Source organism: Schistocerca piceifrons, chromosome X (genome assembly GCF_021461385.2).
Source record: "Schistocerca piceifrons isolate TAMUIC-IGC-003096 chromosome X, iqSchPice1.1, whole genome shotgun sequence".
In the NCBI taxonomy this organism is placed as follows: domain Eukaryota; kingdom Metazoa; phylum Arthropoda; class Insecta; order Orthoptera; family Acrididae; genus Schistocerca; species Schistocerca piceifrons.
The window spans coordinates 212,711,335-212,736,057 of record NC_060149.1 but is presented as its reverse complement, the minus strand read 5'-3'; the positions used below and the strand labels follow the sequence as shown (position 1 = coordinate 212,736,057).

Genomic DNA, 24,723 nt, shown 5'->3' with positions numbered 1-24,723 from the left:
TGCGTGTTAATGTAGCAGACCAATGCCAGTGTGGTGGATAATTGTTTGTTATGGATCTATGAATCATAAGCTTCTTACAAACATATGCCTGTTGTGCATTGCTCGTTCCAGATTTCGTACTGCCTGAAACATTCATTTATAACCATTGGTTAAATTTCTCAAATTACTCCATCTAGAATCCACTACCATTCTTATAATTTTGACTGTAAAGGTTTGTGATACCCTTTGTAGGTTTGCTTACTATCAGCAGTAGGCTCCTACATCAAGACAGTTAAAGTTGACACTTTCAGTGTTCAACGTGGACAGTTGAATTGCCTTGTTGCCCTAGAATGTGAAATACAGTTCCGTGTATATACTCATTAAATAAATGAAAACATCTCCCTCCATCCACCCCCCCCGCCCCCCCCCCCACCCACCTTTCCATTTCCATTATTGTCCTAGCTGAGCTTGAGCTCCTTGCCTAATGTCTTCATTGGCAACAGGACGTTGAACCATTATCTTCCAGATGAAAAGCACTCAGGTTAATGACTGATGAATTTCATGACAGCAGCAAGGAGTGGCTCAGTCAGTATGAGAAGACATTTCTTCCTCATCTAGGGACTAGTAGCAGCCCATGAAAACATTGTCACACAGCATTTTCAGCCATAAGCTGAGAACCATTATAAACTACTGATAATGATTAGTCATAAGAGGTTGAGTGTTTAAGAATTTATCCAAGCCTTCGACAAATAAACGTCATTGTTAAAAGTAATGCGCTCACTGATGATGCTCTTTGCCAGTAATGTGTCAAATACAGAAAAGATCTGGAGAGAAAAATCATAAAATTTGTCAGAAAATAATTACCAATGCCTCCAAACACAAATAAATGTGAAGTTTCAGAAACTCCCCTCATGCCATCCTGTTTTAATAGCTAATTTATTTGTTTAATCTCTGCACCTGAAAAATCCTGCACAATGATGGCCAGATCCCTTTTCAGTAGCAAATTCTTGACATACCTCTCCCATTTTAATTTAGCATTCATCTGAACCTTCCCCCTTTCATTTTTGAAACTGTTTTTATTTTAAACTTCTATTTTAACCTAGCATAATTTTCTCTGTCTGTTTTTGGTCATTTATAGTATTTTCTGTACTGTTCGTTGGTGAAATTTTCAAACACAAGTCTTCTTCTTCTTCTTCTTCTTCTATCCATTCTCCTTTTTCCCATTTGTTCCTTTAATGTAGTTTTGCATTTCATAGGCTGTTGTCCACCTTTTCACTGATACTTTATAGTTTACGTCAGTGTTAATTTATGATGAACTGCCATTGCCAATACTATCTTGTGATGCCCAAATCACTGCTGCAGTGTCACATCAACAGTCCATCTCACTTCATATTCAAGTCTGTGAACCAACCCAGAGAACAGTTGGAGTACCAAATGAAGTTAGCAGGATGTGATGTCACCCTGCCAGTGCTGACCTTGTAGACTTTGTACTTCTAAAAAATTTGTTGGATGTTAAATTGCAGTCACATTGTCACATAATTAAGACTTAATGAAGATTTAGCACTGACAATTAGTATAAGGAAAGCCATTAAAAATCATACTTTTTTGTTCTTGTCAGTATGAACTTAGAACCTGTTTTTCTTAAACATGGTGGATTAAGTGGTTAGGTTCATTTTATTCCCTTTTTTTATGGTCCATATAAATCAAGAATATCTAATTGGGACATAAGTACTAGTTTCATTTAAAGTAAAATACTTGCAATGAATTTGCGACGACTTCTGGATATTCACCATATTTATGCAATACTCGAATGTGTCAAGTTGAATAAAAACAACTGAAAGAGTGAATGTAACCACTCACAATATAGTGAGAAATTAAGCCGTTGATGGGTGGATCGATAGTATTGAACTTAAATTTAACTTTTAGGCCTTGCCATTCTCTCTCTCTCTCTCTCTCTCTCTCTCTCTCTCTTTCTTCCTTTCTCTAACTGCTCAATTGTTCATTTAAGACGAGTACAGGAATACTGCATGCTCAAGATATCTTTCATTGCTTCAGGACGACCATCTCAAGAACTCTAAGAGTTTTTGGACCATTTTAATGTACAGTCTTTGACATGACATAAAATGCAGCCACCGCCTGCCGAAGAGGCTAAGTCAGAGTTCTTCACTGCCAATATAACTGGCCACCCCTTAGCATTCTGTCTGGTTGTATGCACGATCTGGCAACACTGTAGGATGTGGAAATGTATGGAGGACGTCCTGTCACTGTTAACAAGTTGTTACATTGCTGTATCTGATCGTGATGTAGTGATAAGCCTCGCACAGTGTAGGTTTAAAGTCTAGAATTAGTCTACTCCATTCTCTATATTTTTAAATTGCATTTTAGTTGACTGCTAAAGTTATCAGAGTCTAATGGAACCTGAAAGATAATTTGCTTCCCTTTATAACCCATCTATAATAGCAAAAACTTCCAAAAACAGTCCCACAAAACAGGTTATGGCTGCACTTGAGAGTTCCCTCATGCTACAGCAGCTGCCAACCCCACATAACTTGGTGTCACATGCCATCCAGCCAGGCGACAGCAGCATGGCTCTATCAGTGTGTTTATCAACTGTCATTTTCTTATTTGCAGTTGTAGTATTCATCTTGCAGTTATGAATGGGACTTTTTGTACTTGAAACTTACAAACATTGTTAAAGTGTTGTAAAATAGTTGAAAATGGTAAAATGTCTCACATTAGTGACATATTCTTCACTTTAGGTTTAATAGAAGGCAGTAGGGGCAGCTCTGAACCTTTGTATTTTGTGTGGGGCAAGTGCTTTTGAACAAAAGACATCAGAACAGGATTTTCTTATTTTCTTGTTTCACAAAAAATTGTTCTGGAATGAATAATTTCCACATTCAGGAAATATCAATAGCAGACACATGATGAACTGTGACCGTTTAAGCTTTGTGTGACATTTGCATTTAATAGACAAGGTTCAGAAGTCGGGTGTAGTACTGCATCCTCCAATTCAAAGCAACAAAAATCAAAGGGGTGACTGTTACTGCATTTTTGTTTGAACATCATCAGTTTGCTCATGGTGCAGTCCTCTGCTATATTGTTGCTGGTGATGAGTCACAGTGCCTTTATGTTAACTTCTTAAGAAGAAATTAATGGCTGGACCCCCAAGAAAAGACATAAACTTGAGCAAAGGGCAATGAGAACATATTTTGCATCTGGTGGCTCAGAAATGGTGTTGTGCACTACTAACCCTTCCCCATCGGTGTGTCCATCATGTGTTGCTACTGCAGGGTAACACACACTGCTGATTTCACACACAAAACTATTCGGTGTTTTTTTTTTTTCTTAAAAGAAAAAGAAAAAGCCATCTGTCACACACTTATTATTCTGATCTTATGCCCACAAATGTTTACCTTTACTACTCCTAAATGACAAACTGCCAAGAAAATTCGTTTCTGGGTGAAAATGTACTTCCAGTGTGGTTAGATGACCTCTTTAACTCAGATCCAATAAGTTTCTACAGCCATGGAATCAGTAAAGTACCCAAGCACAGTCAGACTGAGATAATGTGAGACAGTATATTGTTGTTGATTGATTTCTCTCTCTCTCTCTCTCTCTCTCTCTCTCTCTCTCTCTCTCTCTCTCTCTCTCTCTCTGATGTTTCCTGTTGTGTTCAACAAACCAATGGAAATCACTATTAAAATATGCACCGTGTTAATACAGATGACGTACAGCATACCACAATAACCTTATGACGAAAGTCTATCTTAATAGAACTAAAGGCTTCTGTAACTAGAATGTGCCTATATTGGCACGAGTTTGTAAGATACTACTCACTCTTAACTTCAAAGAGGTCTATGTATACTTGCTGTCCTGGGTCATTCTCAAGTAGTATGAAAATGTGGCATTTCATAAACAAAAGATGTAACAGTCCGTTATTGATTTTCGATCCGGCTGCTTGTAGCTCTGCCACAAAATGGCCAAAAATCTGGTTTCAGTGAGACTGGAACCAGAAGGCAAAAGCAGCCTTCATTTTACAGGCGACCATATTCCTTCAGAGCTAGTGAAAAATTACATTATTTCCCTCTCCCTTGTTATCCCAGTGGACAGAGAAATTGCAATATAAAAATGAAACAGTTGCAATTTTGCATGGAACAACTTTCCTGGACTTGAAATCATTAATTAATAATCTTATTTCACACCTTTTGTGAAAATCACTGAGCTTATTCAATGGAAACTGTAAGAATATATTAAGTGAAGTTAGCTGGGTAATTATGTGCTAACCAGGAAGTAACTCATCGGTCACAGATTTGTTAAACATAGCCTGTGTTGTTGCCAAGATTCAGTTATACTGCTAGCAGAAAGAATAAAAGTCAGTGTATTCGTGGAGTAGGCTGGGTCTCGAAGGCGGCAGCTGCTGAATGCTGGAATACCCAAAGGATATGTCAAAGTGTCTTCTTCACATTTCAGTAGCTAGGTTTACAGACTTGGGCATAGTTACTAATAATAATCAGGTGCACTGACTGCAAACTAAATCTCATAAAACAATAATTGTCATAATTATCTATGTTTGTTTGTCTTAAACCTACTGAAAACTGAAAACATCGTTCACCAGAAGCTATTCACATTTTTGCGCATCTCCAATGGTTATATTGTAAACATTATGAGTTGGCAGAGCATCTTTGTTATTATTATATACTCAGAAAACATGTTTCTTGATTTTGCTGTCATTGGCACTATCCCCAAAATAGAACCACACTAATAAAGAGACAACAACAAAGAACCAATTCCAATGCATGCACATCCACAGGAGACTTTGTAAAGCCATGAACAACATAAAGTTACAAATCAAGAAAGGCTGCTGTGCAGGAAACAGAAAATGTGGCCTCGAAAATCTGTTGAAAATGAAGCTACCTAATGTATGCAGTCCGCTAGTCCACTATCGAGTCGAGCTGTTGCTAACACACAAGGAGAAGCAGTTCTTACCAGTGTGTGAAACAAACAAAATAAAATGCTGACTGTAATGTCTAGAATAAGTCATAGTCTGTCAAAACTTTTATTCAATCTATAAATGGTGAAAGAATGACAAGTATCATCTACTTGTTATGAGTACAATATATCTGCTGCTGATGCATTGTCAATAAAATTGAAAAGTGCCTGTGTTGAAGAGCTTTTCAGTGTGCAGTATGCCTAAAACAGAGAGAACCCAAAATAGCAACAGAATCACCAAGCTGGGCAGGGTGCTGAGATTATATGCAGCACCTGTGCAAAATGCTGTTAATTTAGCTCAAACATTTCATATGAACTATGCCTCTAGGCTGCCACAAAATTCATATGAGAATTACTGAGTTGTAATGCAATGACACAGATGGGCAGAAGGTTCTAGATATTGCAGAGACTATCCGTATGTTGATGATTTGTAATGCCAAGCTAAAACTGCGCCAGATTGTAACCTAAATTTTGTTTTTCCAGTGAAATAACTGCACAACATTGAATGAATAGCATCAACATCCCTGCGACCCACACAACACAGACCCATTATAAAAAAATTAATCACAGCCCTATGCCCGCATCTTTATGCTAACGTTTTATTTCTTTTGCAGCAGGCTGTCACCCTGTTGCTGAGGTGAGAAACAGGTGGTACGGTCAACCACACTATTGGTCATGCTCGCTCCTTCCCTCCGCCCAGCGCACCCACTGTGAATGTCTCATAACTTGTGGCAATGAGATTTATACCTGCAGGATGATTCTATGATGATGATACAAACTTTCAGGGACGATGGACAAGAGTAAGTGTATAAATTTGAGGTATGGATCCCCCTGCAGGTCCGGGGCTAATAATAGACCCGAGGGATTTCTGCCTGTCGTAAGAGGCGACTAAAAGGGGTCTCACACATTTCAGCATTTATGTGATTGTCCCCTGTGGGGCTTGACCTCCATATTTCAAAATTTTTCCGGAGAGCAAGCCAATTGGGGAAGGGTGCCTTAAATGGTGCATCGTGTCCATTGTGCCTTGAGATCTTTAGCCCACTTTCTCATCGTCGCATTGCAGTCCCACTCATTCTCAATCTCTTGGGCGAGGATACATTCCTTGATGTGTTTTCCACCATGCACTATACAGTGTCGCTTTGTGCGCCGACGATGTCATGGACTTCCTTGCATCTGATATCCAGCACGGTAGCCAGTCTGTTGTGGTGGGGCTGCAATGTTCCCTGTTGGTTGTAGCCCCCTGACAACACAGGGATTGCTCTGCTGATGTCTGTGCCGTTAACTCCCCATGTATGCCAAGGAGTAGATGCCCGCCACCCTGGGGCGTCGGGACTCCCGGCAATGGTCATCCTGTCAGGTGGCCTTTGCTGAGGCTGGGTGGCGCCTGTGGGGAGAGCCCTTGGTAGGAGTGGGTGGCATCTGGGCGGATGACACGCAATGAAGCATGGTACATAATCTCTTGCTGGTGGCCAACCACCACCACCAGTCTCTAACTGTTCCAGGGCTCAATTCAATGCGCAAAAGTATGACCCCAAATCATTCCCCTCCCTGGCCACACCATGGGAGGAACACCAGGCTGAGGATAGCAGTTGAGCTTATTCACCGTGGTACCTTGTCTGTTCGAGGGCTAATGGGGAATAGTTCATGTCGATAAAGCCTCAGTTTTTTGTTGAGAATTTAGTGGACAAGTTTGAAGAGATGGAGGGCTTGTCCAAAATGCACTCTGGGTCAGTCTTGATCAAAACAGCATCCTCTGCCCAGTTACGGGCACTACTTGCTTGCGACAAGCTGGGGAATGTTTCTGTTTCCGTCACACCCCATAAGAGCTTGAATATGGTTCAGGGTCTCATTTTCCACAGGGATCTTCTTTTGCAGTCTGACAATGAGCTGCGCGCCAATTTAGACCGACGAGGTGTTCACTTCATCTGACGCGTCCATCAGGGTCCGAGGGATATTCAGATTGCCACTGGTGACTTCATCTTGCCCTTCGAGCGTGACACATTACCCAAAAAGGTCAAGGTGATGGTCTACTGCTGTGATGTAGAGCCATATATCCCTCCCCTAATGCAGTGTTTTAAATGCTGGAAGTTTGGCCATATGTCTTCCCGGTGTACTTCCAGCGTCAAGTTTCAAGAGTGTGGACGTCCTTCGCATCCCAATGCTCCATATGCCCCACCTCCTACCCGTGTTAACTGCGAAGAGCATCATTCCCCTTGCTCGCCAGACTGCAGGATCTTACAGAAAGAAAGAAAAATCATGGCGTACAAGACCCTGGACCGACTGACCTACACTGAGGCTAAGAGAAAATTTGAATGACTCAGTCCTGTGTGAATAACTTCCTCCTAGGACGCCGCTACAACAACAGTGACAGCCCTATTAGTTCAGCGAATTCCAGTCGGCTCTCCGAGCCGTAAGACTACACCTCCCCCCTTCACCGTGAAAGGCACTACCCTCCCTGTTGCTCCTGCACCACCTGCTTTGGGAGAAACACCCCCCAACCATCAGGGACATCCGTCCCCATTTCTAAGCCGGAGAAGCGAACAACTTCTTCAGCTCCTCTCGCTAGGAAGGGGTCCCTTGGGTCACTCCCTTCCCAGGTTCTTACCAGTGGCACAGCTGACACCTGCCAGTGGTTGAAGCAACCACAGGTAGCTGGTCGTACGGCTTCATGGTCCTCCTCAGTTCCTGAGACCGAATCAGTGAAGCCCTCCCAGTGGGACAAACCTAAGGGGGCAGCGAGAGAAAGCAAAAAGACCCCCAAGAGCCAAGGCACTGCGGTGGTACCCAAACCACCGCTACCTACAAGCTTTGCGTCTGAGGATTAGGTAGAGGTTCTGGCGTCCGGTGAGGACCTAGATCCCACCGGAGCCTCAGACGGAATGGATATTGACTGCTCAGGCAATAAGTCGGTGGCAGCAGGTGACTCTGAAGCATAAACTGCTTCATTGAATGTTCCATGCCTTCTGAGTCTCACAATGATGTCATCATCCAGTGGAATTGCGGCGTTTTTTCCCACCGCATGACTGAGCTACGACAACTGTTAAGCTTTACACCTGCTTTCTGCGTCGCCCTCCAGGAGACTTGGTTCCCGGCAATGTGGACCCCTGCACTCCGCGGCTATAAGGGATATTCCAGGAACTGTAGTGACTATAATAGTGTGTCGGGTGGAGTTTGCATTTATGTCATAAACTCGGTCTGTAGTGAACCTGTGCCCCTTCAAATCCCTCTTAAATCTTTGGCTGTCAGAATAAAGACGATGCAGGAAATAACTGTCTGCAATGTATATCTTCCTCCAGATGGTGCACTACCCCTGCATGTATTAGCTGCACTGATTGATCAACTCCCTAAACCTTTCCTCCTTTTGGGAGATTTTAATGCCCCTAACCCCTTGTGGGGTGGCACCGTGCTTACTGGCCGAGGCAGAGATGTCAAAACTGTCTCAATTCGACCTCTGCCTCTTAAATACTGGGGCCGCCACACATTTCAGTGTGGCTCGTGGTAGTTACGCAGCCATTTATTTATCCATTCACAGCCCAAGACTTCTCCCATCTATTCACTGGAGAGCACACGATGACCTGTATGGTAGTGACCACTTCCCCATCTTCCTGTCACAGCCCCGGCATCAGGCCCACGGACGGCTGCCCACATGGGCTTTAACCAAGGCAGACTGAGAAACTTTCACTTCTGCAGTCACTGTTGACTCTCCCCCACACAGTAACGAGCAGGCGACCACAACAATCATTACTCTGGTGGAAAACGCGATCCCTCGCTCTATCGGGTGCCCCAGGCAGAAGGTGGTCCTTTGGTGGTTGCCGGAAGTCGCTGTGGCAATTAAGAAGTGCTGATGGGCTCTACAGCGGCATAAGCGGCACCCTTCGCTGGAGCACCTCATAGCCTTTAAACGGCTCTGTGCCCACGTTCGCCAGCTTATTAAAAGACAGAAGCAGGAGTGTTTGGAGAGATATGTGTCGACCGTTGGGTGCCATATATCACCTTCCCAAATCTGGGCAAAGATCTAACGAGTTTTTGGGTGCCAGACCACAACAGGTGCTCCTGGTGTTCACATAAATGGCATGTTATCTACCGACGCAAAGACAATTGCTGAGCACTTTATTGAGCACTACGCTCGAGCCTGTGCATCGGAGAACTAACCCCCCAGCCTTTCGCACCCTCAAACGGTGGATGGAAAGGAAAGTCCTTTCGTTTGCTACATGCCACAGTGAACTCTATAACGCCCCATTTACAGAGTGGGAGCTCCTCAGTGTCCTTGCACACTGCCCTGACAAAGCTCCTGGGCCAGATCGGATCCACAGTCAGATGATTAAACATCTCTCATCTGACTACAAGCGACATCTCCTCGTCATCTTCAATCGGCTCTGGTGCGATGGCGTCTTTCCATCACAGTGGCAGGAGAGCACCGTCATTCCGGTGCTTAAACTTGGTAAAAACCTGCTTGATGTGGATAGCTATCGGCCCCTCAGCCTCACCAATGTTCTTTGCAAGCTATTGGAACATATGGTATGTTGGCGATTGTGTTTGGTCCTGGAGTCACGTGGCCTACTGGCTCCATGTCTGGGTGGCTTTGCCAGGGTTGCTCTACCACTGATAATCTTGTGTCCCTCGAGTCTGCCATCGAAACAGCCTTTCCAGGTGCCAACGCCTGGTTGCCATCTTTTTTGATTTACGAAAAGCATGTGACACCACCTGGTGACACCATATCCTTGCCACATTATATGATTGGGGTCTCCGAGGCCCGCTTCAGATTTTTCTCCAAAATTTTCTGTCAGTCCGTCCTTTCCATGTCCAAGTTGGTGCCTCCCATAGTCCCACCCATATCCAGGAGAATGGGGTCCCGCAGAGACTGTATTGAGCGTGTCTCTATTTTTAGTGGCCATTAATACTCTAGCAACAGCTGTAGGGCCATCCATCTCAGCCTCTCTGTATGCAGACGACTTCTGCATTTCATACTGTTCCACCAGTACTGGTGTTGATGAGCGTCACATACAGGGAGCCATCCATAAGGCGCAGTCATGGACTATAGCTCATGGCTTCCAGTTTTCAGCTGTGAAGACGTGTGTCATGCATTTCCGTCAGCGTTGTACAGTTCATCAAGAATCAGCACTTTACCATAATCTACATCTACATTTATTCTCCGCAAGTCACCCAACAGTGTGTGGCGGAGGGTACTTTACATGCCACTGTCGTTACCTCCATTTCCTGTTCCAGTCGCATATGGTTCACGGGAAGAACGACTGCCAGAAAGCCTCTGTGCGTGCTCGAATCTCTCTCTTATTTTACATTTGTGATCTTCTTGGGAGGTATAAGTAGGGGGAAGCAATATATTCGATACCTCATCCAGAAACGCACGCTCTCGAAACCTGGACAGCAAGCTACACCGTGATGCAGAGCGCCTCTCTTGCAGAGTCTGTTGCTTGAGTTTGCTAAACATCTCCGTAACGCTATCACGCTTACCAAATAATCCTGTGATGAAACGCGCCACTCTTCTTTGTATCTTCTCTATCTCCTCTGTCAACCCGACCTGGTACGAATCCAACACTGATGAACAATACTCAATTATAGGTCGAATGAGTGTTTTGTAAGCCACCTCCTTTGTTGATGGACTACATTTTCTAAGGACTCTCCCAATGAATCTCAACCTGGCACCCGCCTATGTCATGGAGACATATCAATTCTTAGGTCTGGTTCTTGACACTTGTTTCACTTGGCTTCCTCATCTTTGTCAGCTTAAACAGAAATTTTGGCAGCATCTCAATGCCCTCTGCTGCCTCAGCAAAACCAAATGGGGTTCAGATCGCTCCACACTGCTGCAGCTCTACAGAGCCCTTGTTCAATCCCGCCTTGTCTATGGGAGTGTGATTTATGGTTTGCCGGTGCCCTTGGCGTTGCGTTTGCTCAACCCGTTGCACCACTGCGAAGTTCGTCTAGTGACAGGAGCTTTTAGGATGAGTCCAGTGACCAGCGTACTGGTGGAGGCTGGAGTCCCTCCATTGGAGATCAGACGTGCACAACTGCTCGCCAGTTATGCTGCGCACATTCATAGCACTCCTGAACTTCCTAAGTACCGTCTTCTTTTCCCAACGACGGCGGTTCACCTCCCGCATAGGCGGCCCAGGTCAAGGCTAATGATTGCGGTTCGCATGCGATCGCTTCTGTCTGAACTGGACTCCTTGCCTTTACCACCTCTCCTCAAGGTCGATTCACATACACCTCCATGGTGTAGTCCTAGGCCAAAGCTTCACCTGGACCCTTCATGAGGCCCTGAGGACTCCATTAACCCTGCGGCTCTCCTCTTTGACTTCTGCTCGATTCTTGACGTGTTCCGCGGCTCTGAAATGGTTTACACCAATGGCTCGATGGGTGATGGTCGCATTGGCTTCGCCTACGTTCACGGCGGCCATGTTGAACAGCATTCCTTACCTGGTGGCTGCGGTCTATTCACTACAGAGCTGATGGCCATATCTCGTGCACTCAATATATTCGTTCATGGCCTGGGGAGTCCTTACTTTTATGTACTGACTCCTTAAGCAGCCTGAAAGCTATCGACCAGTGCTACTCTCGTCATCCTTTGGTAGTGTCCATGCAGGAGACTGTCTATGCCCTGGAATGGTCCATTCGTTCAGTGGTGTTTGTCTGGACCCCTCGTCACATCAGAATCCCAGGAAATGAAATGTCAACAGGCTGGCCAAACAGGCTACACGGAAACCGCTTTTGGAGATCAGCCTCCCCGCAACTGACCTGCGTTTCTTTATTATGCCGCAATGTTTTTCAGCTTTGGGAGACGGAATGGCAAAATCTCAGTACACACAACAAACTGCTAGCCAGTAAGGGGACCATGAATGTGTGGAAGTCCTCGATGAGGGCCTCTTGCAGGGACTCCAAGGTTCTCTGTCTGCTGCGCATTGGCCATGCTTGGGCGACCCATGGCTACCTTCTGTGCTGTGGAGACCTGCCTCAGTGTTGGTGCAGCGCCCGGTTGACAGTGGCCCATATTCTTCTGCTCTGTCCTTCTTTGGCTGCCCTGCAACTTCATCTTCGGTTGCCGGACTTGTTATCATTGATTTTAGCAGACAACGCCTCTTCAGCTGATTTTGTTTTACGTTTTATCTGTGAGGGTGGGTTTTATCATTCGATCTGAGTTTTACCGCATGTCCTTTGTCCCTCTGTGTCCTCCACCCTAGTGCCTTTAGGGTGGAGATTTTAATGTGTTGCAGAGTGGTTGGCTTCTCCTTTTTATTTTCATGGTCGGCTAGCCACTACAATCTGCTTTCTTGTTTTCCTCTCTTCTAACTGTTTCTTGCGTCTCTCTCTGTTGTTTTCTTGTCCTCTTTTGTTCCTTCTAGTGTTTGTTGCCTTTCCTTCTTTCTTGTGGTGTTTCCTTTCTTTCTGTTCTGTGTTATACGTATCGTACGTTTGATTCTCACGCTTGAGGCTTTGTTTTATTTGGAACAAGGGACCGATGACCACGCAGTTTGGTGCCCCCCCCACCCCCTCCCCCTTCTTTTAAACCAACGAACCTGGTATGGAAATGACCAGATCAAATTATAAGTGAAGATCGTTCTTATACCTCTGAGAATGGAGCTTTTCTATTGCAAGCTCTTTGCTTTCCATATTTTGGGGACGAGGAATCATGCTGCAGGTATAGATCTGCATTCACTGTCCTAAGTTGTGAGGCTTCCATAACTGGTGTTTTGGTGTGGGTATGAACAATGGTGTGGTAGACCATACTTGTTTCTCACCTCAACAATGATGTGATAGCCTGCTGCAAAAGACATTAACTTGTTGACAGAAAGATACAAGAATAGAGCATGTAATGGGTCTGTGTTGTGCGTGGGGTGTGGATGTTTGGATGTTATTCACCCATTGTTGAGCAGTTCCTTCACAGGCAGAAATTAAGTCTGGGCTATAATCTGACATAGTGTTAGTTTGAATTTATGAATCAGCAACATATGGATAGTCTTGGCAAATTCTGCAACTGTCTGCCCATCTACGCCACTGCATTCTGACTCAATAATTATAATCTGAATATTATGATAGACTAGTGGTGCCGTCAATATAAAAACATCAAAGGCTACATTAATAACAGTCAGCACATACGTTGCATAGAATCTCAGTGCGACACTCAGCTTGTTGAACCAGTTGTCATTTTGGGTTCTCTCTGTCTTGAGCATACTAAAAGTAAAAAAGCTTGTCTATGTAGATGCTTTTCACTTTTATTGACAAAGCATCAGAAGTGGTAATATTGTAATCATAAAATTAAATGATTTTTGTTATTCTGTCAGTATTTGTAACCTGAATGACAGTTTTGCTTAAAGATGACTTATTCTTGACATTACTGTTGGTGTTCTGTATTCTTTGTACTTCGTTCTCATGACAACTGCTTCTCCATTCGTCTTAACTGGTTTAATTTTCTCCACTCATTTCCAAGATTGCATTTTAGGATATGGCGTATGGTTTCTGTGCACAGTAGACTACTTGATATGGAAATTTGTTATTCATAGATAGGGACATGGAAAAATCGGAGTTGTTATATGTCCAAAATCGTGTGTTTTTTTTTCGCTTTTCGGTGTTATTTGTCGGTGTTATTTTCTGGCAAGCTTATTCTATTGTCAGTTATCTATTTTTGTCATATTTAACCATTTTTCAATGCCATGTTGAAAATGGAACTATTCCTAACATACATGAAACATGAGACAAGTGTAGAGAAAAATTAACAAAAAATTTTGACACAAATAATTATTTAAATACCAAAGGTAATAATGAAAATAATAGTACAGTGCAGATATTTTATTGATGACAGGTTTTGCACTTCTTCATATTGTTCTTGAGCTGTGGAGACCACCTCTGTGGCTCAAGAATGATCTGAAGACGCACTACAAGCGTGAAAAGCGCCATCAATAAAGTATCTGCAACCTATCAATAACACAGTCTTTTAATACAAAAATACTTAATTTTAACATAGTCTCTCTCTCTCTCTCTCTCTCTCTCTCTCTCTCTCTCTCTCTCTCTATGTCTCTTTTTTACACATATGTACAACTGACAGTAAGGCTCATTTATGTACTGCATTTTCAGCTGTTTTTACCAAGATCTGGACAAGTGGTGTAAAAGCAGACAAAACAGAAATCCATCCTCAAACAAAATAAGCATAGTTCATCCTTACATCAGAGAAGTAAAAACTAGAAAACATTTGAAAAGGTTTTTTTTTAAGGAGAATAAGGCAACAAGCTAACAAAGATAGGTCTCTCATGAAACTTTGGTACAAAACACTGTTAACTTAAGGAGCATATAAACCATCAATTTCAAATTCTCACATCCTTTCGTTATCAGTTACTGTAGGCTCCGGCATTTTCACAGAACACACGTGTTCGCAGCGGAGTCTATAGAGTAAGAATATAATGGGAAAAAAAGGCAGATGATAAAAATGAGTATCCTAACACGGGAACTGCAATAGCTTCCAAACGACTGAAAAACACGCCACAAACAAAGCACAAGTCAAGTGAAGTGTACCCCCCCTCTAACTCGGGCAGCTATGCGCATGTGCGCATCTGGCAGCTCGACAGCATCAGAAAAATTTTTCCGGGTAGATTCTGGCTGCTTACTCTCACTGTTTATGCACCAAACAGCCACATTCCAAGTAGCCAGAAGCAGGAAGAGGCACTACTTCTACGAAACTTCAACTGCGCATGCGCAGCAAGCTGTCTGGTAACTGCTTAAACAAACCTTATTTCAATGAAATTTGAAAACAATCATATCGATATTAATTAAAGTGTTCATAAGTTAATGCATGCAGAAAAATGTGCTCTCAGCCTTGGATACCTCATTGCTATTTGTATTGCGCACAATATTGTTTATTCGCAAGGGTTGGCAGTGAGTATATCCAAAACAGTTGTCCTGTCAGTGATTAATGGCTTAAACACAAACTTGTACAATATTAACGTCGTTTGCATGCTATCACATAGTACACCTTTTTCTTTGTTAGGATGATCTGAGAATGGATTCTGATACATGAAATCAGTCTTCAATTAAACAAAAGTAACTGAATGTTGCAACTTTGGCTGTTTTCTACATCAAACTGGTTAACACAGGTTGCTGTCCTGTTATTAATCCAGTGTGCTGGAAATCCAAAAAGATGAATTTTATAGCTGCTCGTTTCCATCGCAGGAGTTAATGGTGTCCTGTAAGATACCTGCCTCACCAACTATTCGTAACTCATCACATATTCGGAAATAAATGTCCAAATATTTATTTCATTCTTCAATCTCTAATCAGACGGAAATGTTAACATCATTTATTGCAGAACATACTTGTATTACACTTTTGGATTTTTTTCCTTTACTTTTACTGTAAAAAGTGGTTGAATCATAAGCTCAATGCTTGATAATGGTGTTGGTCATGTTCATACCCACCTCCTTCCAAACACTTGTGTTAGATACATAACAAAAGATCCAGACTGTGTTGATGATGCTGCAATGGAAAAAAATATATATTAGTGTGCAGTGGAACACAAACCTACATCCATTCGTATCGTGAATCTCGAAACTATACATTGCGTTATGGCTTACTCGTTCAGCTACTGTCTCAAGTATCGTTGCTGCGTTATTAACCCTTTTGATGAGCAGGGTGATGTGTCTGTGATAGATTCTCGTTGCACCATTGCTTTGAAATGGCATACTGCAGCAGATACACTACAAAAGAAATAAATAATCGAAATTCACACAGTGTTCATTAGTACATGCTCGCGGAAGTCAGTAGTCGAAAGGCCACTAGTGACGTCATGACTGCAAAAACTAGTGCGATAGTTGAACACGGAACATTTCAACATTGAATATGTCACTGACACAATTACTTTTACAACACTTCTTACGAGAACTTTTGTTGAAAACCACAGATTTTGCATTACTTCCTTAAAAACCACTGAATTCATGTTACTTCCTTAAAAACTGCTGAATTCGTGTTATTTGCTTAAAAACCATCAAATTCACATTATTCATCGCGTTATCGTTTAAACAAATTTTTCCTGTCCCTATTCATAGATTACGAAGTCTTTCTGTGGATATTCACACTTTGCAATCAATACTGCATTGTTATCTATTCATTTGTGTCCCTCTGTTTTTGTAAATACTGCCAGTAACAGCATTCTTAAGAAAAATATTTTCAAAGTGTGTAATGGTCAAAAGATGTGTTGCCTACTCATAATGTTTACAGTATAACCAATGGAATGCTCCAAAAATGTGACTCTGGTCTGGTGAATGAATTCAGTATTCAGTGTGCTTAAGACAGAAAAAGAGAAATAATTGTTATAGTTATTACTTTATTGTATTTAATTTGCAACTGATGCACTTACGTATAATAAGTAATTATGCTCTAGTCCCTAAAGCTAGTTACTGAAGTGGCAGTATAACTCAGATATATATATAAAATGTGTGTGTGTGTGTGTGTGTGTGTGTGTGTGTACTTTTTTTTCCTTCCAACCCTCAGAGCCACGTCTATGAGACATAAGCTCTCATAATAAGTTGTATTTCCTTTGTGTTAGTACTGTGTATGCTATAACAGCATTTTTCATTAATTTATTGGACTCAAAACTAAACATTAATCAATCAACAATAATATACACTCCCACATTGTCTAAAATAGTGATCAGATTGTTTAGCAATTCCACATCTGTAGGAAACTACTGGTTCTGAGTTAAAAATGTCATCAAACCAGGTTGGAAGTGAATTTTCATCTGGAAACAAATTTTCTTGACGGTTTTTTTCAATAAGGACTGGCAAAGTTAAAAATTTGAGAACATATGATCAGAATAATAAGTGCGTGAGAATTTCCCAAACATCTCCTGGATAGTTTTGTTTTTGAAATCAGGAGACTATGTTATTGATTGGTAAGAACCGCCAATGCAGTTTTGTCTGTCTTTTTCTTACATTGCAACTGAAGGTGTCTGTTGGCAACAAATACCACCTGTAATGGACACACCCCTGGGAAAAAGCTGCTAGTGCACAACACCTTTTTTCCGCCAACAGTTTCAAAATATGTTCACACTGATCTTTGCTTGAGTATATGACTCTTGTTATAGCCGAGCTGTTAATTTATTCTTAAAAAGTTAACATAAAGGTATCATAACTTACCAACTATAACAATATTGCATAGACAAGTTCAGTGTATGAACTGACGACATTCAAGCAAAACTACAGTAACAATCACTGCTTTGATTTTTGCTGCTTTGAACTAGAGCATGGAGTACTCCTATGCCACCGAACGAGGTGGCGCAGTGGTTAACACGCTGGACTCGCATTTGGGAGGACGACGGTTCAAATCCCGCGTCCGGCCATCCTGATTTAGGTTTTCCGTGATTTCCCTAGATCGCTCCAGGCAAATGCCGGGATGGTTCCTTTGAAAGGGCACGGTTGACATCCTTCCCTAATCCGATGAGACCGATGACCTTGCTGTCTGGTCTCCTCCCCCAAAACAACCCAACTCCTATGCCCATCTTCTCGAACCTTACCTATTGAATGAAAATGCTGCATGATGCTTAAATGGTTACAGTTAATCATGTCTCCCACCGAGACTTCCTGAATGAAGAAAATCCTTTTCTGACACGCTTTTCATAAAGGCAGTCGCCTCGCAAAGATTCTGACGTGCCTCTGCTGCCTGCACCCCTGTATTAAATCCAAAGCAAATAATATATTGCAAATGTTAGACCTATTTTCCACTTGCATGTCTATTTCACTACTCTGCAACAGTGTTCATAAATTTCAAGTATGCAAAATTCAATACATAATTGCAAAATAAATACTAGAACTTCAAATAAGGAAATTGCAGTTGATAAATACACTCGTAGCTCTGCGCTGCATTCACCTGGTGGCATATGGCTACAGCTGGTGGCCGGCGGCTGCTGTAGGGCGAGGAAACTCAAGAACATAAACCGTTTTGAACTTGATGCAGCCAAGAAGTGTTTAGCGGAATAGTTTCTGGAAATTTTTAATGTTATAGGTGGGTCATAAAGTGAAGCAAATTACCAGACTGATAACTTTAGCAGCCAACCGAAATGCAATTTAAAAATCTAATGAATGGAGTGGACTCAAACTCGGTACTTAATATCTACATTATTTGACGCTTTCCACTAGGCCAGGAGCAAATACAGCAATTTAACACCACGTGAAGAGTGATGGCACTTCTCCCGTACACTTCCGCACCCTACAGTGTTGCTAGATTGTGCATACGGCAGGACTTAAAATTCTGAGGGGCGGCCAGTTGTATTGGCCACCTCAAGTGAAGGACCCTGACTGTACACAAAAGTAGTAGTATAATTACAGTGCATTGAACACCTGGGATGAACATTAATATTTTAGCCGCAAAGTGCCATATTTCGGCTCATGGATGTAGCATTCATTCCATATCCCTGGGTGTTTAAGTGGTGGCAAGTGTAACAACTCGGAGTAACCATTATATACATATACTTTGTAGTAAAAGAGTCCAGTGTATTTAGAAGTGAAACATTTTGTGGACAGAGTCACTAGGTGGCGTAGACACTCTGTGGCATGCGTCTCTGTGAAGAGTGAAATTCGTATTTGCAGTTGTGCAGTGAGATTGAATTGGATGGGTAAAAGTGTAATTGTAGGTGAGACATCTGTTTTTGTCTGTTTGTGAAATTTAATTCTGTATCATTTTCTCTTCACAGGTGCAGACTGAAGTGCGGAATGGTCTTGCATTGTATATGCGCCTCGATAAGAGATTTCATGATATATTACTTGCAATTGCAAATTGTTCCAATAATATGTACTTGTGGGAGTATTGGGAGTAATAGTATTCATTCATATTTGTAGTTACCGTGTAGAAGAAATTGTTCCTTAATTGAAGTTACCTATTAGATATACATTATTTAGGAATCTATAGTCTGTAGAGCAAGTACCTATTAGATATACATTATTTAGGAATCTATAGTCTGTAGAGCAAATACCTATTAGATATACATTGTTTAGGAATCCATATTCTGTAGAGCAAATACCTATTAGATATACATTGTTTAGGAATCTATATTCTGTAGAGCAAAGTAATGCACTTATCTTAAAAATAAAATGTGTCTTATCAAAAAAAAAAAAAAAAAATAGATGTTTAATTTTGGTCTCAATAGTGCACTGTATAAAAGTAGCACATAAATGCTGCTTTCATTTAGATTCACATGATTCACACTCAGCAGGGAAAATTAGATTGACTAGTACTTTTTTCATTCTTTCAGATTTTCAAAGAGGATAGTTTCTTTGACTGTGACTCAGATCACCACTCCCTTTCATATCCAACTTAAGGATTTTTTTTTTCCCCCATTTGACCACAAGTTGAAGACACCCCCTGTCCCGTACCCCTGTAACTTTGAATTTTATAATGATCAGTTCACTGACTAAGAACTGTTTCAAGCTCTTGACTTCTCACAATACAGCTGTAGGCCCTGAATTGATTCATGATCAGATGGTCCTCAGAGTCTTAGGTGTATTTTTCTAGAAGGTGTTTCCCATTCGAAGTGGAAATATATTGTCATCATCCCAATCCTTAAGCCATGTAAAAACGCAATGTCCATCGACAATTAACAACTGACTAGCCTGACCAACATGCACTGCAGACTGTTTTGAATGGCAGCAGCCCAACAATTATGCTGGATTCTTGAATTTTGGGATTCGCTAGGACTTGATTTTTGGGACTCCTGTTTGATAAGAAGCTGACCTGGCTGCTCCCCATATTTTCTCTTTGCTTCCTCACCCATACCTCTTGGGATGTTGATCACTCTACTCCAATTCCATATTTACAAGGCCTTGATCTCATCATGACTGGACTATGGCTGCCCAGTTTGTGGCTCAGCAGCACCTTTGGTTTGGAAATTATGGGACCCGGTAGATCATTGTGGAGTAAGACTGGCCATTGGCACGTTTTTCACTAGTCCCATAGGTGGTCTTCTCGCTGAAGCAGGATTTAAAATCCTCCATCCTGCCAGTAACAACTCTTGCTGACTTCCACTATCACCATATGATGGTTTCCTAATTGTCGGACTTATCAAATTCCTTTTTTCATACAAGGGGTGTTGACCTCCCGACAACCACCTTCGGCTGGGTTTTCCAGTTAGAATGCGCCTTGAGACTCTTCGCCGGGTCCTCCACCTACCTCCCTTAGACTGTTCTCCCTTCCATCTTGGTTAGTACCCTGGCCACAAATTAGAATTGATTTATATTAAAGAGCTAAAGTATCAGTTGCCCCATGACCTTTCGGTATCTGTTCCTCTCAGCCCTTTTTTAGTATCAGGGTGCTACAGTTGATTTACACAGACAGCTCCAAAGCCATGCATATGATGGGATATGCTTTTACATCTTATACCAGTCAGGAACATTTTTTTTTTTTTGCAAGGAACATGTAGTGTTTTCATGGTGGAGCTGATAGCCATTGACAGAGCACAGCATTTTATTAAATAGACCTCCCCTGCCTGCAGCTTAATTTGTAGTGACTCAATGAGTCTCCAGTTTACTGATTGATGTTACTCTTGTCATCCTGTGATATCTTATATTTGTACTCATCTCTCTGATATGAAATGTACTATCTGCTGACTTCTTTCTCTGTGTCCCAAGTTATGTGGATATCAGAGAAACAAACTATCCAACAGTCCTGGACGAACATCATGTGGAGGGCTGCTGCCAATTCGGGTACATTCTTTGCTATCGAGGAAGCTATGGCTGCATGACACTGTTCCTTCCATTTCTCTTGGAAAGAACCCATCATCTTATGTTGCCTCTGCATCAGTCATAATAGGTTAACATTTAGTTTTATCTTGTGTAACGAGTCACCCTCATGCTGTGGTTGCAAAGCTGTACATACAACAGCTTACATCCTGGCAAAATGCCTCATCCTCCTCCTAGCTCTCTCTGCGAAATATGGTCCTTCTGACTCCTTGCCTCTAATGTTAGCAGACAACTTACAGAAAGTTGAACTGGTTCTTCATTTCCTACGATAAAGTAGTTTTTAGTCTCAGATCTAATGTCTTAAAATGCTTATGGGGTGCAGTTGGACCAGTTGTGGTAAGGGTCATCCCTCTTTTAGTCTGTTTTTTACTTACTTTTAGATGCACTGAGTCCTTTTTCTTGTCACACCCTATTTTACTTTTTCAGGATGAATATGAGACATTAATGATTCCTTATCCTGGATACAAGCTGATGATGGAAGAACAGTTGAACAGGTTTTTATTGTACCTCGGGTCTGAAAGAGGGGGCTCTATCCCCATCTTTAACACTGTAACTGTTTCAGATCGATGGTGGGACGATTAATGGCAGGACATCTCCTTCATTGCATGCAAAGCCCTAGGGGACACAGGGGACACAACTGCACCCACACCCTACCCATGTGATTATTTTTCTCATCCTGTTTTACTGTTGTTGGTTCTACATTTTTAGACTTTTCGCTTTCACTGTTATGAATCTTCTCTCCACCTGAGTAGTAGTTCTGTTATTGTCTTACCCTTGCATTTGGTTAAGGGTGTCAGTCTTTGGTGAGGTGCCTCTCACCACAGATGAGCCTTAGAGAGATCTCGTCTGCCCTGTGTCCTGATGGCTGGCCCAGCTCATGACTTTTCTCTCTCATGCAATTATTTCTCACCTCTGGCATCAGTGTTACTTTTGATGCTTCGATTTTACCACTCCCATCATACTACCACAATTCACTCAAATTTCTGGCTGATGCCAGACTACCCGCTGAACAAGGGCCAATTACTTCGCAATAGAGTTCCTTAATCCCAACCAACCCTGTATGACCGGCCAGTCCCATAGGCTCAAGCTGTATTTAAAGTGCAGTAAACTGTTGTGGAAAAGTGCTTTGTTGTAATGAAAGAGAGGTACTTCATTCACTGAAATAGGTTGACAGTTTAAGCATGGCAGGAGTGGAGGCAGCAGCAGAACCAGCACCTCATTGACTAAAGTTGGTCTAGAAAGTGGTGTTAAATCAGTCAATCTCTACTAAAGGCGTCGTCAAACAGGACACGTCTCTCACCGTGAAGCCCATCAGACGTGGTGTCAGTTGTGTTTGCTGCACACACTGAAATGACGTGGTACATCGCATGGAATGTGCTCCTCAGTGTGACTTGTGATCTCGGCACTCTCCAGTGGCAGTCTGTGGCATCTGGTGCAGAAATCACATGGTTTTTTTTATGAAAATGGAGGTGTAAAATAGCTGCGTTAACTCTAGTGGTGGTTGTTGAAGAAAAGTGGAGGAAATTCCGAAGAAAATTCTGGACTTGTCGATAACTTGAACAGTGAATAATGCTGTAAATGATCTGACATAAATACTACTAGAAGTTATTAGTTAACTCAATTGAATTTTCATCTCATTTTTTGTTTTAAGTTGAATATAGCTAAAATATAGTGTCTAATGTTAATTTGCACATACATAATATCCTTATTATTCTCACTATTTGTCAAAAATTGACAATTTTAGAACTGTGACTGTAATACTATGAACCTTATAACTGAAACAGCAATGAGCCACAGAAATGGTGTAGAAAGGTTTATCTGAAGCAAACCATGACCAGTTTCGGGTTTCTTACAAATCCACATCTGAAGGTGCATGTCCATAAATGTGTTTATTTTTAAAACTCATAACAAAAATGCAGGACGAGTTCATCACACAGAATCGTATATCACTGCTGTAAACCAATAACGTATACAAATTGAGGGCCCAGCAAGAGAACAATTGAGTCTGTAACAACCATGTGAAGATAGATTTATAAGAAATCTGAAACTGGTCGTGGTTTGGTTCAAATAAACCTTTCCAAACCACACTTGTGGCTGATTGTTGTTTCAATTTAAATGTTATCCATATTATCAGTGTTGCATTGACTATCATCACACCGAAGTAACATACTACACTACATAGATTTCAAAATAGAGATTGGTTTCGCAACTCCATATGAAAGGAAGAAGAGATTTTTTCTAGGCTGCTCACCACCATTGAAAAAGATATTTACTGACAAGATACAAATGTAAGGCAGTCCATAAAACCAAGTGGTAGATAGATATATAGATATATCTTACACAAAGTTTCATAATAGCAAAAACTTCCAGTGTAATGTGTGTTTACTTTCTGACAGAGTAGCAGTTATGTTAAGATTTCTAACCACTGGGGAAACATTCCATTTGATGGCCATTGCAATGAGAACTGCAGCAAATACCTTACTTGAAATAAGTAACAGTGACTACTACAGGTAATTCTTCTATTAAATTAATAAGAAAGGTCCAGGTGAGGAAAAGAAATTTGGAAGGAGGTAGGTGCAAACTTGCTACCTGTTGCTTCACAATTTGCAATGCTGTCAACAAAGGTACCACTTCCACAAGAAACTAAGACTCCATATCTGGGATACACTGTGTAAAGACTCTATCCTCAGCTGTCATTATATTTTGATACGTAACTGTGACAGGTTGTATCAAAATGACATGATTTGATAGAGCACCATTGTGCTGTAGCAGTGAAATGGTATACTTACATTGCACGCAAATTATAATGTAAAACATCACATACAGGAAGCCTTTATCTACCAATATGTAATTATATATCACTTTATTATAACAAATTGTAGCTAAAATGAAGCATTTTTGCGGGATCCTCAGTTTGCCGATGCTTTGGAACAGTTGATATCCATACCACATACAAATACTATAAATCAAATCCACCAAATATGCTGGCTCCTCAGTTCTGCTTGAGAGCTGAAAACAATGTCACATCTCATTGGCCATGTTCCTCTCCTCGAGGCAATAATCTGACATACTAGATTCTGTATTTCATGCTCAGTGGTGTAGCGAAACGTGGGATTCCACACTGCAACGCCACCAGCTCCTAGTCCATATGTGTGTTCACGTTCCATAATAGGACAACTTAAACTTAAAATAAAGTCACTAACTGACATTGTGCATGTATGGAAACAGTTAGAAACTATTTTAAGTCTTCACACTATTACTGTGATCTGTAATGGAGACACATGGTTTGGTAATATTAAAATAATTTGCTACACTAATTTCGTACAAGATATGCATTGTGTATTACTTGTCTTTCTGTGCATTGGTATGGTTATACAAACACTCTCACATGTCAAGCTGGCAGTGCATACTTGAGTTTATTATTGATGGTGAGGCTAATGAATTTGCAGCTCATAGTCCTCACAGAAATATTAGTCAACTAATTCAAGGCTCTGATAGTGGTGTGCTGTCCTTAGATTAAAATAACTTTGTGAGTGACAGTTATCAGTGGTGGGAAGCTGCCAGCTCTTACGCAGCATGCCATGTACTCATGCAACCGATAGTTGTGCTCGCACCATTTAAAAAAAAAAAAAAGAGCCACACAGTGATGGTGGCCATAGCATCTGTAGTAACATCAATGCATATGTGGCTCTACGTCTGCCCCTCCTCCCTCCTCCCCCACCCTCCTTGTGGCCTACCTCACCTGGCCCCCTTCTCACCCATGCAGCCAGTTTTGCTAGCAGAACCAGCATGTGAAGCTCAAGAAACATCTGTGATTGGGCAGTACCTAGCCCCCTACCAATTGACTCCCTGAAACTTCAAAAAGAAAGTTCTTTTAATCGAAGTATAACATCTCGGACACTTTTAAACAAAGTTGATGGCGTACTTGGGCAATACAAAGGCAATGGTGTATTTGCCAGCAAAGAAAATTCTGCTAAAGTTATGTTGATATCGGAATCTACAATTTGTCCAAATGCAA

The 24,723-nt window shown here is 41.6% G+C and overlaps 1 protein-coding gene across 3 annotated transcripts in view; it reads left to right on the top strand.

The window, feature by feature from the left end:
- Positions 1 to 19,010, top strand: part of LOC124721698 — a 131,986-nt gene extending 112,976 nt beyond the window's left edge. For 2 of the 3 annotated variants that reach the window (XM_047246782.1, XM_047246784.1), the window contains one exon: positions 18,665 to 19,010. In XM_047246782.1, coding sequence (XP_047102738.1) covers positions 18,665 to 18,787 — 123 coding nt within the window. In that variant the 3' untranslated portion in view covers positions 18,788 to 19,010. The remainder of the gene's footprint in view (positions 1 to 18,664) is intronic. The other variant, XM_047246783.1, reaches the window with a different exon arrangement.
- The last annotated feature ends 5,713 nt before the right edge of the window (positions 19,011 to 24,723 follow it).